This window comes from Siphateles boraxobius, unplaced genomic scaffold, assembly GCF_051911475.1.
Source record: "Siphateles boraxobius isolate OS27281-9 unplaced genomic scaffold, OSU_SipBor_1 9, whole genome shotgun sequence".
Taxonomy (NCBI): Eukaryota; Metazoa; Chordata; class Actinopteri; order Cypriniformes; family Leuciscidae; genus Siphateles; species Siphateles boraxobius.
The window spans coordinates 16,480,457-16,499,605 of record NW_027509219.1 but is presented as its reverse complement, the minus strand read 5'-3'; the positions used below and the strand labels follow the sequence as shown (position 1 = coordinate 16,499,605).

Below are 19,149 nucleotides of genomic sequence, written 5' to 3'. Positions count from 1 at the left end.
AACGCATTGCAGTGTTTACCTACTTATCTATTTCTATGTAATCTGACCAATAAACTGCTACATAATCATGTCTTCAGGTGGATTCAGTTGTAGGCTATTAAATCATATTTTTGACTTGAATAAAACTAATTAATGTAGGCCTATATTACCACATGAAGCACATTTCATAGGCTACCTGACAAATCACAGCATGGTTACCTCTCTGTATTTACACCAAAATCACCAGTGAACAGATTCATATGTCTGCTATCCAGTTGTGCACCTAAGAGGCTACTGCAGAGAGTTTATTCGCTCGTTCATTTAATAAACTAAATCAACAAACTAAGGGACTTCTCATGGTCAGGATTTTTGAAGAGAACGGCACAAACATGGCAATGGGGGATGTAGAGGTGATATAGGCACATGACTGTCTCACAGGTTGAAAATGAGGCAACGAGTTAATCTAAAAAAAAATATTGTTGCAGGGCTAATTTCCTATATGGAGCCAGGGCAGCTGAAGAGAGAATGTGTGAAAAGTTGACTGGTTAAACTACTGCTGTCTGTCAATGTGTGTGTCTTTTCTCATATTACAGGGGCGATATTTGTCTACTTGCGCCAGCCCATTTGTCCTATCTCAAGTATTATGAAGAGTAGTATCGCTCGCTCTCTGGTCAGTCAGTCAGACCCGTATTCACCTCAGTTCACTCTCTGTTTGGACACAATTAGCTACACTCTAATTTCTGACATATGAGCTGAGTGGTAAAGAGGTTTTGTGTTTCTGATTAGAGGGTGGCCCATGTTCCCTTGCGTTACTGTGACAATGCAGGTCTTTGTGTGGAAATGTTCAAACAACATGATGTGATATGCAAAGATATATAAATGTGAGGTCAGATGAGACAGTCATATTTTATAGCATCCATGTTTAAAAAAGTTAGGTTCACCAAAATATTTAATTTGACATCAGTTTCTCAACCTCATGTCACTCCAAAACCATAAGACCTTCATTCATCTTCTGAACATAAATTAAGATATTTTTAATGAAATCCGGTATATTTCTGTTTCTCCTTTGAAAGTCTATTCATCCAAATCTCTGATGCTTCAAAACGTTCATAAAGAGATCATAAAAGAAATTCAAATGAATTGAGCGCCGGTTTAAAGTCTTCTGAAGTGCTCATGATTGCTTAATATGATAAACAGATTTAATTTAGTATTTTATACACATAGACACATTGATCAGCAAATGTACATAGCACTCACATTTGACTATATACAGTGTGTGTATTTTAGGTTAGCATGATAGTTGACATCTACAAACAAATATATGCATGCAAAATAGTAAAAAGAGAAAGAGAAAGCGACACACTGCTTGAAAACTGTGTATAACTTCATTGTAGTCAACTGGATTTGGAAAGTGCTGTTATAATAATGCAGTCCAAACCTCTTTTGATTAATGAATGACCCCTCCTCCTACAGGTAGTATATTGTAAACACAGTCCCATCTGAACTGATGTGTCACTCGTTCAGACCACTCACACATACTGTACACCTTCACTCAGATGCTCTACGTTTTTTTAAAACCACTAAATTATTGGTAGACAAGGAATGAATCACAAATGAATCATTAATCTACCCTTTGAATGTTCTACACTGAACTGATGTACCAGCATTATAAAGAGGGAGATGAATCACTCTTAAAAAATTAATTTAAAAAATCGAGGAAAGAGGAATGAATGTTCCACCTCTCAGTTGGCATGAAACAAAAATGTGCGTTATTATTTTCTAAATGGATGTATTCATTGAATTGTAAAAAATTATTTAATGAATGTTTCATTTTTTTATTTTTTATTTTTTTACCTTTTAATTTGTAATAAAAGGTTTGTATTTAATTAATTAACGTTAATTAATGTAATTAACAACACTGTCTTCCTCTGAAATGACAGACTTATTTCTCTGTCATTATCTCTCTTGAAGTGGAACTCAACACTGCATCTTAGATCGCCATTAACGTTATCAGTGTGACCGGTGTCTGAGGCATGTGTAAACACACTCCAGTTTTATTGGCTGGCGACAGCCCATGACTTCATAAGCGGAGTCGGCCTACTAGCCAGTTTGTGATTGGTCCACGGCTGCAGTCGCAGTTGCAGATTTGTAATGGAAGCAGGTCAGGTAAGAAAAATTTACAGTTTTACAGCCTGAGCTGCAGGGCGAAATCAAATCGCCGACAGAATGGCTAGCAGAAAACGTAAGGAGAAAGGTGGATGGGGAAAAGTAAAAGAAAAAAGGGGCCAAGTCTCTCGAGACTGATGCAGCAAAGTAAAAAATGTAAAAAGCTCGCAGAGCTTTTTGTTTGCAGTGCAACTGCCAGCAGCACTGTATCACTTAGCCAGAGTGTAGAGGACCAGCAAGTGGAAGCTGAGCCTGAGCATCCACAGCCTGGTCATGATGAGGGACAGACAGAGTTAACTTCACATCAGCAAGAGGTCCTGGTAAGTGCCAGTAGCGGGACACATTATAATAGGCTGCGTTTATCCCTATCTTACCGAATTTGCATAGTCAGCTATCAACATGGGTGTGCATCAAGATTATGAAAATGATCGTGCCATTTACGTTAGTGCTGTCAAACCTAACGTGTTTCATAATTTCTGTTAGGTTAATTTGAAACATTAAACGTGTTATAAATGTAACGCGGGTTGACTGCGATTTCACTTCGTTGTAAATGAGAGGTTGTGGTGAGCTCACTTTGTCTGCTAGAATGAAGACTATGGTATTGAATTAAACAGGAAAACTTCAGCCATGCATTGCTACCACTCTAAACGTGCTAACAAACAGGGAAGGGGGCTAAATAATTCACCAAATTTTTGTTTTACCAAAAAATCCAAGCTTGCACTTTCTGTCTGTCTTCCATCAGAGTGCAGTTTTTCCTTGCTTTTCATATTTGTGTTTACTATTGTGGAACTGGCAAAGACCTGAGGGCTTGAACGGAGCATGTTCGGCTGCAGGGGAGTTAGTTAGTTTCTAATCTCAAATAAGAAGAAAAGAAATTGACTATTGTGTAATATCTGATTCTGAAGAATTCGAGGCAGAGAGAGTTGAGGCTGATGTTTTTGATAAACCCACCTCCTCTGTTGTCCACACACAGGTGAAGGTTGTATTTCCTGAGGCAGATCTAGCCATCCGTGCCACAAATACCACTGCTAATGGGTTTAATGGCTGCTATAGGTGTCAAAGAGATACACCTGTCATAAGGAGAAAGACAAATTCGTTCACTTTGATATTTAATGCTTTGATCTCAGAGTTTTCCAGGAGATATGTCCGAACCTGGTGACCCCCCCCCCCCCCCATCCCACCATCCCCCCATCAATGCTGAGGATGGATTCTGCCTTCATGCAGGATAGGTAAAGAGTATAGGTTGATGATAAGAGTGTGAGTTATTATCATTAACCTAGTGGAGTTATCCACAATTTTTTCTAGTCCAGAGCAATGCTGTGGTATGCTCTTCTGACGACATCCGGTCCCCTTCACATGCCTCCCAAAGGGAGAGTTGCATTGGTCAGTGGCTATGGGTGGAGGTTGATTGTGTCTGACATCTCTCTTGATCCACTCTGATACCCTGAAGTGTCTTGTTTCCCAGGCTTGAGCTATATTTTCCCCCATGTTAGGGTTTAAATTAAAAAGTAAAAGTAAAACCATTGTTGGGTCTTGACAGAGGGATGTATGCTCCCCTTTGGGTGGGTGTTGTATAGGCCTTGCTATTTTGTCTCATGTTAAAGCACTACAGCGGGTGCTGGAGAAGTGCCTTTATTTAAGTCAGGGTTGAACTGCTCTCCCCCAGTGTACTGGAGTTTTTAAGTAGGACATCGCTACCCTACAGACTCCTTGGGGTTGGAGTATGTGGATGAGAGTTATTTGCAACCTGTAGCTTGCCTTTTTCTTGTTTGCCTCCCTGTCTGAGTAATGACAAGAGACATATCTCCCCCTTGGATGGGCCCAAGGGTTGATGCTAGATGAACAAACTAAAAGGGCAGTATTTTCCCTCTACTTCATTCACTTCTCTCCCCAATTATGGTTGGGTCTTGAAGTAGGGGCAGCACTCCCCTTTGAATGACCCTAGTTTGACAATGCTAATAAGTAGAGGAAGTTCATCTGCGGGGCGTCCCTCCTTGATATCTCTACCCATATTTCAGGGGTCTTAAAGTAAGGCTAGGCTGCCCTATGATTCCCTTGGAGTTGAGCTTCCCCTGTGCGAGGCTCCTCCTTGGAGAGGCAGCAACATCAGAGATGGTAGCCACTGGGAAAGGTTAACAACACAGCACTGGCAATCAACAACCCCTTTGGCAATCTACCCTTTCAAGCCTTAGGGCTGAGTATTTATCTCAGCATTTTGGGTATTAACCCTTTCACAAGTAAGAAAATATTAAAATATTCTAACTGACCCCACAGCGTGAGTTTTTCAAGGCGACCATTATTTAGAACTTGTCACTTTAATGTTTCCATGGTGACACGTCATTGCTTGTCACGTGACACAGCGCAACCACAACACAGCGCTGAATGAATGATGATCTGCTTTTATGTCCTTTTCCCTTTTTTATTAAAAATATTTACAAATGTATTAGCTATAGCATGAAACACTGATATTCTGATTGTCAAATATATGCAAGTGGATGTGTTTTGATCAGTGGCGGTTCTAGACCATTTCAACTGGGGGGGCCAAGCTGGGGCCAGTTGTACTGTTAGAGGGGCCAGTTACATTTAGACCTTATTGTTGTCATTTCATTTTCTGCACTGCACTGCAGGCATTAACAGGCAAAATACCATGTTTATAATCATTCAACAATATATTTGCATTTCCATTATATTTTTACATTTGCATTACATATTCAGTATTAGTCACAGTAACTGTAATTGACATGATGTCCTTCTTTCTCTTCATTTTGGTGAGAACTATAGAGCAAAAGCAATGGGGACCAAGAAGATTATTAATTAATTTACTGAAAATAACTGACTTGCTAGGTAACTACTAACCGTTTACAGGGCTCCTGCACACTTTTTAAAATCGAATTTAAGGCTTTTTAAGACCTGAAGAAATCAAAATTCATACCGTACATTATGGGTGTGGAATATTGACAAAAATATATCTCAATATTTACAATGTTTTGTTGATAATTAGATGATATTTTACTGATTGTGTTTTTGTGCTGGTGCAATGGCTGGTTTAGGCCTGTTGTTGACAGCAGACTCACAAAGATATTCATATTTTTTAATATTCTATGCAGTGGTCAGTTAACAGCAGGGACCGAAATTAATTTTTTAATTAATTTTTAATTAATTTAATTTGCCAGCCTAAATCGATTTCCAGGGGCATTTTCACCTATATATGGACATTCTTTCTAAACTTATTTAGAGTTATGAATCACCTTTTATGTCAAATACTAACATTCAAATTATACAGTAATTATACTTATTTATACAATAATAGTTAATTATACAATAATTATACAGTACCACTGTTACCAGTCAAATTAATTAATTCAATCAAAATCCATGTTTGCAGTGCCGCCTAGAGGTGACGCAGAAGCGGCATTAATATATTTACACTCGATTTACAATTGCATAAATAAAGCTATGAGATTTTTTTTAAATCAATATTTAAACATGAAATGATTTCTAATTTTAACGTTTTAATTAAAGGATACTTTAAATATGTAACTAAACCCGCCAGTAGGCGGCGGCAAGTCACAGAATTGAGTTGAGGAATTCATTCATTAAACCGATTTGTTCAAACGGCTGATTCATTCGGGAAAGGAGCAAGTGTTTCCTTCAAAACGCGGATTTCAGTCAATAAATCATCGCTGTCTGTTGCATTGAGACTCTGCTACGGTTTCATTTTGAAATTCTAGTCGGCGAAATAAAGGGAAAACAAACAATATTGACAATATTGTGTCTAAAAAGTTACTCATGTTAACTTATTGTTGATTTAACTGTTGTATAACATCAATATCACAGTTGCAATTGTGCATGGGAAAACGGCACTCTTGCTGATTTGATATTCTAATATAAGAACATAATATGATATAAATATAAGACATAGGCCTACCAATGAACCGCACACAGCAGTGAAAGAACCATAGACAAATGCGATGTCAGCTCACAGTGCCTCGTACATAGTTAAAACAATGATTACAATATTTTAATAGACAATACACATCGCACACATACAGAATGAACTTGCAACTGACCAGCTTTCTCCTTCTCTCCTCTCTCGCGTGCAGGAGACAGACGTTATTCTGCCGCGATTCCCGCGAATGTGATGCGAATTGTCATGTGAACTTGTAAGCAAATCCACAAAGATAGAATAGGCCTAATAAAAAAAAAATATGCATATAACGATAACAAAGATAGCAATAAACAGTTTTGTAAAAATTATTTCACACTCCACATTTAGGGGGTCCACAAGGGGGGCCAAGCTTGTTCTCACAGGGGCACGGGCCCCCCTGGCCCCCCCTCTAGAACCGCCAATGGTTTTGATGTTTAAACACATTTATAACGATCGCGTTAGTTGTTAGCTTTATGCCCGATGGGCGGCGTCATGTTAGTTTGTTTCACAGTTCAGAGAATCGGATCTGTTGGATTTACACGTCAATTCCCCCACTTCTCACGAAATGCATGAAAGTAAGTGGCCGGTGAACTGGGAGAAGAGTAGGGTAAAATGTAAAGCTACTTACACAATGTGTATCTGATATGAATAAAACGTGTCGTCTTATTATAATGTAAAGGATTATTTTACAAACTCAAAATCATTGTTTTGCTAGTACTTGTGTGTATTTAAATGTCTGAAACCTAAAATAAACATTATGTGGTTGAAAACACTCAATAGTTGTGATATATGACAGCACTGAGTGGGTCCTGCTCTGGCTCAGCGCCAGCAAATGCGCGAAAGCACGTTTGAATTTAGCAGTTGATCACGTGATGCACTGACCGTTCTAATCACACCGGTGTGATCGTATGCTCCAGGGACCAGCCAAGACTGATCACACCGGTGTGATCGTATGTGTGAAAGGGTTAAAGCAGGTTACATGAGTTCACACTTACAAGTAATCAGATTGAGTAAAAGGAGTATGCGTGTTTGGTGTGCTGTCCGAAGAAAGGGCTCCGAGCTCAATATTCTGGCCTGAACCCAGAGCAATCCCACTGTATTCCTGGCTGTGATAGGAACCAGCCAAGAGTGAGAAGTCGGGGTGGCGGAGGAATACTGAAAACTAGGAACATAGGTGAGTCGGCAACATATATATAAGCATCCTCTAGTGCTGATTGGATAGATCACTTGAACGAGTTCCTCCCGAACTTTGTTAATAAAACATCATTTGGTAAATATGATGGTACTGTTGGCAATCTACCCTTTCAAGCCTTGGGGCTGAGTATTTATCTTAGCATTTTGGGTATTAAAGCAGGTTACATGAGTTCACACTTACAAGTAATCAGATTGAGTAAAAGGAGTATGCGTGTTTGGTGTGCTTTCCGAAGAGAGGGCTCCGAGCTCAATATTCTGGCCTGAACCCAGAGCAATCCCACTGTATTCCTGGCTGTGATAGGAACCAGCCAAAAGTGAGAAGTCGGGGTGGCGGAGGAATACTGAAAACTAGGAACATAGGTGAGTCGGCAACATATATATAAGCATCCTCCAGTGCTGATTGGATAGATCACTTGAACGAGTTCCTCCTGAACTTTGTTAATAAAACATCATTTGGTAAGTATGATGGTACTGTTGATAGATTTTATTCCTTATTTGAAATGTAGTAAAACACAATCTTTAAAAAATATGTTTTCTTCATTCAAGTACATGAGCTGTACTTATATCCCTATTACTTACTCAGAAAATATCGGTAACGCTTTATTTTGCAGTCCTGTTTCCCATGTACATACTATGTACTTATTATAGAAATTACAATAACTGGGTAATAACAGGTTAATAACTAGGTACTAACCCTGAACCTACCCCTAAACCTACCCTTAACCCATGTACTTACCTTATATTACCCAGTACTTTCTAGGTAAGTACACTGTAAGTACTGTACTGCAAAATGAAGTGTTTCCAAAATATCTACGCAGGGATGGAACCAAGAAGGACATTCTTTAATATTATAAGCAACTGAAAAACGCACAAATGTCAGGGCATGTCAAAATTTGTCAAGGACCCCAAAAACACCTCAGACCCCAGAGGGTTAACCCAAGGTAGAAGAAAATGTTACCCTTGAAAATCAGTTTAAAAAAAATCCAGGGTTTTGAATCCCTGCCTTGCTTCTTCCCTATTGTGACACAAGAAAAAAATGTAGGGAGGGATTTGATTTAGTCCATCGGGAATTGATTGGATTGTTGAATCATTTGCCATTGCTGCGATCTTATGTGAGCGATGGGTTGACTAAAGATTATAAGAGCACATGAATTTAAAATAAAAAAGATGTGCATGAATAATTTAAACGCTGCAATATTCTATTAAAAATAAGTGGTCAAATTTGATTTTATGGTGACTTTAACTCGGCACTGTGGTGACAAACTTGTACAGTCAATATGTGCCTCATATTTACATGCTTTGGAGAGTCACACAAACACTGTGTGTTGTATAAACAGTAGTTTCAGCTTTTGAAGGGAAAATGTAAAATGGTGACAAAAACGCATCAATTGAGGTGAAGAGACTGTTTCATTCTTACCTTTATAGTTAGAAAAGTCCATTCAGGAAAAAAGTGGTAGTTCAGTTGGAAATATATAATATTAGGTTGTACACTGCTAGTGCCTTTATGTAAACAGGTCACGTGCTGTGTTTGTCCAGTTAGTCACACTAACACCCCACTTATGCAAATAAGAATGTTAACCCAGGGTTTAGGAATATACTGTGTGAAAGGTCAGCTTAAGTATTAATTGTTAACCTTGGGTAAATTTTGAGCAGTGTGAAACATGAATTAAGATAGCCCAGGATTCCGTTTACCCAGGGTTTAGCATGATCCAGAGTTAAGATGTTAGTGACAGTCCTCATTGAAATGCAAAGGTTTGAGTAAAAAGTGGGTGGTTAGTATTGGAAGGAATGACAGAAATGCATTTCCAGAGGAAGCCATGGAAAGGTCAGTGGGTCGAACAGAGTGCCACCCGCTTCCCAATTCTTTGCATATGAGGAGCTGCCGTGTCAATGTAGATCCAGGCTTGGAGGAGTTCCTGCGGTGAATCTGCTGATAAGACCTGCTCTGACAGAGACTAGATGAACAACCACACCTACTAACACCTGTGATGGCAGATGAGAGCGAGATAAGATGAGAGATATACCACCATTTGATCATCAGAAAGTGCTTGCAGTGCTGGTACCAGATCTGGCCTTCAGGCCTCTGTCTGCTGAGGAATCTAAAACTGCGCTGGATTAATTTACGGCCTGTACGACTTGGAAACCAAGAGCTCCCATTGCTGTACCAACACGCATGCATGAGCTCAGTGTGTGGCATGTGATGCGTGATCGTGTGACACCAGAGAACACGTATGACTCATGCTTGCAAAGCTTTGTTCCCATCTCCAGTAATTCAAAACCTATTGTTATGAGAAGACAGATTATATCCTCTGGTAAACATATTGACTTAAAAGAAAACGTCCACTCAGGCTTCATAATTATGAATGTGTGACAGATGGAATATGCATTGAAATGTGCACACCATTATGCTTTTTTTGTTTAGTCTGAGTGTGTTATTAATATTTTAGTTGTATAGTGTTTTTTTTATTATTATTATTATATTTGAAGGGATGTTTTAAACTTAACACTTAAGCTTATGCATCAATTAACTACATTTCCATTAATTAAACAGTTATTTATAAGTGTAATATTAATACATTCATAAATTAATTCTTATTCATAAAGTGATACATTTATCACCTAATGTAAACAAATTAATAAATAAATATTATTACATTATTATTACTATAAATAAGAAAAATCAGAATAGCAAATTTACAAGACATTGTTTCCAATGTGTTGTTTTAGTACCATTGATATACTATAGATTTTGTCGATATATATATTTTTTTCATTTTAATTTCAGTAAAATTTTTAATAATTGTTGTTTTGTCATTATTATTAGTTTTTTGTTTTGTTTAAATGTCTGTGTCATTTTTAAGTTTTAGTTTCTAGTTCATTAAGTTCCATCACATGTGTTTAAGAAAACAAAATCATCCTGTTAATATTAAAATTAAAATAAAAAGTTAATAACAAAAATAGAAGTAAAAGAAAAAAAAAGTACATTATTGATAATGTACACAAATAGCCTTGTGGACACTAGAAAATCAAGGAGAAAAGGACTTTATTCATTCTACCAACAGACTTTGGCAAATTAGCGATCTTCGCCTTTGGAAATGCATTTTTCGGCAATGACAGGGCTGAAACAAATAAATAGCACATTTTTTGTACATTTCTGGAATAAAGATACATTGTTTTTTCTAATTAAAACACACAAGAATGACGTGAAATTAAAGTATCAGCTACTTAAACATGATTTTCTCCTTTTTAAATAAAGCTTTTCAGTTTCTTAAGTACCTTCAAAAGCATGTTTTAGTTAAATAAATAGAATGATCTCCATTTTTAACATGCACAACTGATTTGTTTGGGAAAAGTATATATACACATGGTTCTAGCTTTCAATGACAGTACTTTACCATCTCTCTCTCTCTCTCACACACACACACACACACACACACACACACGCACGCACGCACGCACGCACGCACGCACGCACGCACACACACACACACACACGCAGAGGAGACTGGAACACACACATACACACACTCACACTAACACTCACACACACTAACATACTTACAAATGCAGATACACTATACATATCACCCCTCTAAGCTTTTCTAAATTGTCTTTCAGAGGGCTAACCTATTAAAGTGATAAAAATGCAATGCTGAACATAATGAAAAAGAGGAAATTATGAGTCTGAACATCACATTTTAACATCTGAACAACACAAGATTTTTTTCTCTGTAACAATTTTTTTAAACGTAACAATCACAAGGATATGGATTCATGCATTATGAGCTTTGTTTCTTGATCTTCTGCCTCTCCTGGCAGGAAATCATGAGTCGAGGCTTGATGCTTCAGTGACGTCAAACTGTACATCAATACTCTTTTTCAATGAGGATAAGGTGAAATGCTACTTCTGAGAAAGTCATGTACAAACAATCTACAAGTAACTAGAAAAAAAATCTCAGCCTCAGGCGCCTGGGCGTCCAGAGTTGGCACTTCACTGCAGAGAAATATGGACCGTAAGTCTTCAAGTTCACTTGTCTTTTCTGTTTTTGCCTGTTTGTCTCGTCTTTAAGCTTTGTTGACGATTCCGTTGTATTTCCTTGATAGGTGGCGTCTGACTAGTGAGCTGCAGCGAGTGACCCACTCTTGCATTTCCTTGTCTGTTTAGGTTTTCATGAAGCAAAGTAGGAGCTCTGCATGGAATAGAGTCGGTCGATGGGGTTCCCCACTCTTGCTTGCATTGAGCCCGCCTCGGACGAGGCCAAGAAGCAGTCACTAAGGCTGGTCAACGAAGTGTCACTGTCAATGTCGTGGAATATCGAGTCATTTCCTGTGGTAAGAGGAAAGAGAAAACAGGTCAATGTTTATCTGTATTACAGTTTTTTTTCGATTGCTAAACGACAGTGAGAACAACTGGGGCTACATGTGCAAAACTCTAACTCACACACACACACACACACACACACAATTATATATCATTAATAATACATATATTTTTTTAAATGTACATTTGAAACAAGTACATTTTAACTTCTTTGGAAAGTGAATGATCATAGACCCTTATATTAAAAGTCACTTTTCAAATAAACAACATTCAATTTATGACTGTTCAATTATGTATTTTTTGATGGGATCCCACATTCCAGACAATCGGATATTGCTAAACTGAATGGTTTTTCACTAACAACCGAGCTAATAGCAAATGTTTACTTCTGTGCTAATCTTCCCGCTCTATCATTTTCCTTGTGGGCACAGTTAGCTGTAATACGCTTTGCAGTACTTAATGACACCATTCCGCAAGACAGTGACAGGTTGATGGCCTATGGTTTTTTAATGAGCTGGCAATGTTGTCTGTCCCTGCTGTTCTCCCATAAAACCCAAGCTGGAGTGTGATGAGACCGGGGATTTGGGCCTTGCCATTCAGCAGAATGAATGACAAGACACTTGGGACATGTTTTTAGGCTGGCTGTGACCGATGTCTCCAGATTTATGTGGCTAATGCTTGAAGTTAATGTCAATAATACCGAGAACAATTGTAGTTGTCCAGAAACCGCCTCACTCTGAGGAATTAATGTTCGCTTCCTACCCAAACGTTTTACCAAATTTTGACGGATGCGAATGTCAATGGTTTTGCTCATTGTGTTGTTTTGCTAGCAGACCCATGGATGCTTTTCCATGGTACAGTGATATAACTGCCCTGATAACATAATGAAATAAAAAAGCTTCATTAAAATTAATGAAAAATGTAATTATTGAAAAGAAAACTTTAGTTTAACAGTTTAACATAATCAAAAAAAAAAGAATATGGTGCCAATAACATGCAGAAAAAGAGATAAAAAAGTAAAAAATGAAGTGATACCCTTGATACCCCCAAAAGCCTATGCTAAGGTGCTAAAGTTTTTTATGATGGAACCTGAACGTTTTTAAAATGTCATGGGGTTCAATTCTCCAAAACCATAATGGCATTTATGAATTAATAATTTATGCTATTTGTTTTTGACAAATACGCATGTGGCTGGCTAGCTCTCAATGGTTTTGCTCATTTTGTTGTTTTGCTAGCAGACCCATGCTTTCCCATGGTACTTTAAGCGTCAGTCATCATGGTTAACCATTGTTGTTTTTACATGCCGCACCACAGATCATCGTTCGGCTCTTTACCAAACATCCAATAGACAGTGTCACACAGCATAACAGACTACACCATTAATCTCTACGAGATCCAGCGCGAATAAACCGAATGGGTATCTCTGGGAACAGTGGATGGGGCGAGTATGGTTTTGAAACATGTTGAATTCATTTGGAAGGAATACTTCAAAATAAAGGGGTGTGTTTGCGTAATCTCATGAGGAAAGAAGGGTGGTGTGGTCGCATTCTGTGAACCTTGTGGTCCAAACACATGCCCCAGCTTCAGGGAGCAAACATGACAAAGCTCATGGGTTGATGCTCACCATATGGGTTCATGTGGTCACCGGGCATTTGAGGAGGGGTGAGGCCCTGCTGGAAGGGATCGGTGCTGTAACCGTTCTCCATGGCAACCATCTGTTGCTGGGCTGGAGCCAATGGTGTGTAGGAGTTCATCATTCCCTCCATCCGATTGGACATCACCTCTGGAGGGGGGAGGGGGGAAGAAGACATTGATTAGCCCTTGCGACATTCTCATGGTAAAGATGAGTGACATCATCTCTGCAAACTGGAGGCCGTAGTGAGTTTAACAACTGTACATAATGCAAAACATGAATGCTTTGTTTTGTAAGCATTGTACTTTCTATGGATTGGGTTTCTCCAAAAATCAAGGCTGGGTCTGGTATCTGGCCTCGAAATCAAGTTGAATTTCATGAAAACCAACAAACAAGAAACACACTCATTCTGTAGTGGAAGAAGACGCTGTGACACCAGCGCTATAGGGCAGTTCTCGATGAGTCACACACAATGCCGAGGGTTAGGAATGACTCTTGTGGCTTCCAGTCTGGAGCCCACCATCTCAGCCCTCTGCTTTTGAGTGGTGAGCTCTCGCAAGAAAGATGTCTGCAATTCATTTCTACAGGCTTCCACAAGTTTCCATTACATCTTCTACTCTGATGCAAAGACTTCTTATGCTGAGTTTCACCACACTGACACTTTGCTAACCCAAAATCCAGGATTTTTGTGAGTATCGTAAAATAAAAATAAAAGTTTAGATACTGTGATGTTTTTTTTTGGCCCTATCTAAAAAAAATAATATGAAAAAAATTTGAAAACTGCTTCACAGCTTATAAATATAAAATTCTCCACCAAATCTAATGTGGTCCAACCAACACGCAGGGGAAAAAAACAAAACATAAAAAAGGAAATTATGTCATAGAGATAACACCTGAAGACTCTCATGACTGTGTCAATAAGGTCAATAAGTATTTTAAAGTCCCCCTGTGGTGAAAATCAAGTTTTTATTGTTGTTTATATGTCTATGTGGTGTTTTTAATATGCTTTAAGCAAACCATGCAAAAATTCACCACCATTGCTGAGTATATTCTTCTAAAATGGCAGTGATCTAAAGACAGTCTCAAAACCGCGCTTTAAAATCGCTGGTGTTTCTTACGTCACAAACCTTATAACCAATCACGTCAAAGTGTGGGCGTGCTTTAGCATTTCATTACCAGCTGCAAAGCAGGGGAGTCTCAAGAGAAGCTAGGTTATCCCGCTATGTTTCTGTTGATTTGAAGATTGGGTAGATTTAGCAATATAGCATCTGACATGTATATGATGTATATTACTATGTTATGATATATGCCTTTCTCCACTGACAACCTAAGTTGTTCAAAGCGTTTCTAAGAATGTTGATTTTTAGAAGGCGGCTCTCTGACTCTGAGATTGCGAACGGGAACATGGTTTGTGTAACATTAGCGACACATTATTAGCTTTTAGATAACGCAGTCAAGCAAGAGGCTAATCATAATAATTACCGTTATCAACATCGACTTGTAGAAGACCTGTATAATTCAATTTAAACTTTTTTTAAATGGTTTTAAAGTTTTTATGACCATCCACAAAGTAAGATTTTCAAAGAAAAGCTTTTATTTTTAATGTAAGATTTTTTAAATCAAAAATTTTCCCCCCTTTCTTTCGGTCTCTGACCTACATAAAGTTGTAAGATGTCAGGAAATCTTATAAATGCCCTTTAACCACAAAATGACACAGCAAAGTCTTTTCTAGAATGTTTTCACACCAATCACTGGCCCCACAGCTAAAGCTATTGGAAAGCTGACACTTATAACCAAGACAGATAGGATTTACGATAACAAATATAACGATGTATTAACCATGGGGCTCCATCGGATGACATATTCCAGCCCAATTCCATGATTCATGACATCATGGCCTTGCTTTGGTATTTCCCAAAGGGGAGTCTGACTTCACAAAACTTCTCAGTATCTCAGACCACCAGAATAGTTCATCTACACCTAGCTGTCTCTCTCGAGCGTCCCCATCACCCTATCATTTTCTTTAGTTTCTCTGAGAAAAGATTTCTATCGGTTCATGAGGGTAGGGTTCATGACCAAAGATGGATCACTATCTGACTTGAATTATCCAATTAAATGTGACACAGCCAAAGACCACAAAAGTGCTGAAGCAAACGCAGATAAACTAGTGTCGATGTGATGACTTTACACTTCTGATGTTCGGCAGTGATCTTTTTGCTCTACACAGCAGAGTCAAAGCTCCATAAATGCATGCATCGTGAGAATAGTCCAACATCGGACTATAAAATAAAAGTATTATTGGTTGTGGTTTATCACTGAAGATGATTCAATGATCGTCTGGATTATGGCTTTGCAGGGGAGCAGGCACAAGGGAGTCTGTTCAGCAATAAAATGTCAATATAAACCCTCAGTTTTCCAGAAAAGTAAGACAGGAAGACAAGCTCTTATCTCAAAAACAAAACTCATGTTTATATGTCTCTAAAATATAAATAAAATGTGTTAACATGTCTTAAGCAATTTTATTAGGCACATACATTCAGTAGAATTAACATGTTTGATTATTAAAATTTAGTCTTTCTAAGTACACCAACAAAAATGTATAGCTATAAGGATATAAAATGTAAACAGACTTTGTGCAAACATTAAACTAAAGATCTTAAATTTATTAAGCAATGTTATTAGCCAAAAACCTACAGTCAAGTTGGCTTTAAATATTTTGATTATTCAAATTTAAGCCTCAAGTACAGTAAGCTGTATATTTTATCCAACACAGCCATAAGAGGGAAATGTGTTCTCTGTTTTCAAACTTTATCTCTAAAATAAAACTGCATTATGATGATTTCCACAGTCTCTAAAGAGAAACGCAGACAGAGCGAAGAAATAAATATGACTGATGGAGGAATGGACTCCACTGCCTTACAACAAATATTTGTACAGGAATTAAGACTCTTGAGCTGTAGAGGAAACATTTGTCCTCCTCCATAGAGCTTGGAATAATATTCTTCACGTTTCCATTTTCCAGACAGTCTCATCCAAACTCATCTGTTACAGAAGCCCAGTTGGATAGTCACAGCAACATATTAACTGTCGAAAAGACACTACTTTACGGATTAGTTCTTTAACACTCGAAAATGAAAAATTAGCCTTGTTGCATTGCTGAAAAATGGTATTAATACATGGAATGTTGCCAAGCATGATGAGCAACTTAAAACATGAAGGCCGTGAACTCCATGAGTGTGAAGATCACATACGCACAGTGGCTCATCCTTTGCGCCCGGCTGCATGGCAACTTGAGACAACTGCTTTACTGAAACTAGGATGCTGGGTCATTTCCAGCAGGGGAGGGAACGGGAAAGTGGAGGCAACTTCAATGCGCTTATGCTGTAAATTAATTCATCCACCTCCACACTTCCTCCCACACACAAGGGTTGCACTCGTTTTTCGACCTAATCTACAGCGACCAGTGGTCAGCGTCTGTGTCGCTCGCCTTGTTTTTTGGGAGGGTGGACACAACTCATACTGCAAGGGATGATGTGGAAGGAGGTCAGATGGGATACCACACTTTCTACCCTTGAATATTCTTTCAAACATTGAATTTCGACCAGTTACAGCTAGATGGAGTAAAACTCCCTATAAGATGCCTGCACGGAATCTGCGCTCACTGAAATCAGCAGAAAATTCTAGAGTTAAAATTCTACAAATGTGTTCTTTTATTAAGTGCGTTGGCTAATCAGATTTTCAGATGCATTTAAAACATTTCCCCACACAATTACAAAAACGCAACAAAAGGTCTGGAGATTGGAGATAAATGCTATTTATGTTTGTTGATTTTCAACAAATCATCTTAAAGTTGTATTTCGGACCAATCTGTTTCCTTTCGGGTTCATATTAGGACATTTTACCTTGGCCCAGCCTTTGGGAGTTCTGCTGCTCCTGTTGCTGCTGCTGTCTCCGCGCCAACTTCTTCATCTGAAAAAATAACGATAAAAGCACAATCAGAAAACTTTGCGACTCCCCAGACCAACTCTCGGCTATCTAAAGAGAGATGCTCCTTGTTGTTCACCTCCGCTTGAACTACGCCAAGCTTGATCTGGCTGCATTATATTATCCACAGCCTTTTGAAGATAAAATCAGTGCTCTGAGGTGGGTTTCAGACGCTAACGTAAGAGCAGGATGGATGTGAATACATCTCTCTCGAACTCTTGGGGAGTTTTTTGTGGAATGCGTCGAGAGGTTAAGCTTCAGGCAGATAGCGACTGAGATTTGCTGTCTCGAGCCTAACTCGCTCTTTTCCTTTTGGCAGCGGTTGCGAGGACTTTAATGCGTTGTTGGAGGATTACTTGCAAATTGTTGTGTTATCTGGTCCTTGGATGTACATTATCAGGTTTGTGCGGGTAATATTGAATGATTAATAAGGTAGTCACCTTAGCTCTTTGGTTCTGGAACCACACTTGAACCACGCGCACGCTCAGGCCTGTCTCCGCAGCCAGCGTCTCTCTTACCTAGATTACACACACAAAACAAATAATTTATGTCTTTAGTGAAGAGTCTGTGTATTATATATGGAAACCCATTTCAGAGTGTTTAAAAACAGATTTTTTTCTCACTATTGAGACTTTATCTCAAACAATGTAACTGTACATCTCACTGTATATCTTGCAATTGCATCTTGATATTTCACAATTGCTACATTTTCTTGTTAATTTGACTATTTATTGCAATGTGACTTGACATCTCACAATTGCAAATTAATTTATCACAATTGTGACTATTTTGAGGTTACTATTACAATAGCGACTCTCAATTGCAACTTCTTGTCTTAAAATTACTATGTTAATTAAAACTCTTTACTGACACTATTTCATGCAATTGCGACTATATTGCAACTGCATATCTTGTAATTGCAACTTTTACTCGTAAGTGTGGTTTTATGTCTTACAATTGCAATTTTACTTCACATAATTGCTACTTAATAATTGTGACATATCCCACAACTGTGATTTAATTTCTTAAAATTTTGACTATTTTGACTAACTTTATGTGACTACATGTTTCAGTGTGACCATATATCACAACTATGACTAAAACATTTTAACTTCATATATTGTTATTAAAACTATATTTCACGTAATTGTGACTATCACTTCTCCAACTTTACATCTCAAAATGATACTGTTTCCTATTTTAAACTTTATCTCATAATTTTCAGTTTTATTTTATCTGATTTTATCTGTTTTATTTGATCTGATCCAATATTATTTTCTCTTCCATAGAAAGAGAAAGGACCGTGATATCTAGAGGAACTCACCTTCCGGCAGGGTTTGGAAGAAACCTCAAACGATGCCTTGAATGCGCGTCTCTGCTGCGTGGTGAGGATGGTACGTGGTCGCTTGGGTCTTCTTGGGTCTTTCCCATCATCTCCCTTCCCAGTGCCTCCTGAGCCCTTTTCCGGCTTGATATCCAGTTCCTCATCTTCGCTTTTCTCTGGAAAGAAATCCATCATTCAGAAGAATCAGTATTTACTTTTAAAACTCTGCAAATTTTTGACAACCTACTGATAAATAGATGTTTTAGTTCTTTTCAATTTTCGGAGATTCAGTCACAGTGTATCCATAATGAAAGGAGACACATGTGGTTTTAATTTTGTTATCAATTTATTAGTGCATGAGTGGGCCACATCCACTGCAAGACTGCAACTCTGACTGTGAAGTATGTGAATTTGTCATTGAACTGGACATTGTGTCATTTAAAATTAATAGCGCACATCTTTGGCTGTATTACACTATATAAATCTTTGATAAGAATCCAACACACAGCGGATACAATGTTTTGGGGGAAGGTATGAAAGTGCAGTACTTATGGGAAATGAGGTCTAATATCCAGGGGAAGTGAAACAGATAGCGAAACCACAAATTCAAACAGTCAAAC

General features: G+C 38.2%; 1 protein-coding gene across 3 annotated transcripts in view; it reads right to left on the bottom strand.

The window, feature by feature from the left end:
• Positions 1-10,293: 10,293 nt before the first annotated feature.
• The window catches only part of lmx1bb (LIM homeobox transcription factor 1, beta b), an 89,032-nt gene continuing 80,176 nt past the window's right edge, over positions 10,294-19,149 (bottom strand). For all 3 annotated transcript variants that reach the window (XM_077222738.1, XM_077222739.1, XM_077222740.1), the window contains 5 exons: positions 18,530-18,705; positions 17,646-17,723; positions 17,124-17,190; positions 13,213-13,371; positions 10,294-11,594 (listed from right to left, as the gene is read on the bottom strand). In XM_077222738.1, coding sequence (XP_077078853.1) covers positions 11,437-11,594; positions 13,213-13,371; positions 17,124-17,190; positions 17,646-17,723; positions 18,530-18,705 — 638 coding nt within the window. In that variant the 3' untranslated portion in view covers positions 10,294-11,436. The remainder of the gene's footprint in view (positions 11,595-13,212; positions 13,372-17,123; positions 17,191-17,645; positions 17,724-18,529; positions 18,706-19,149) is intronic.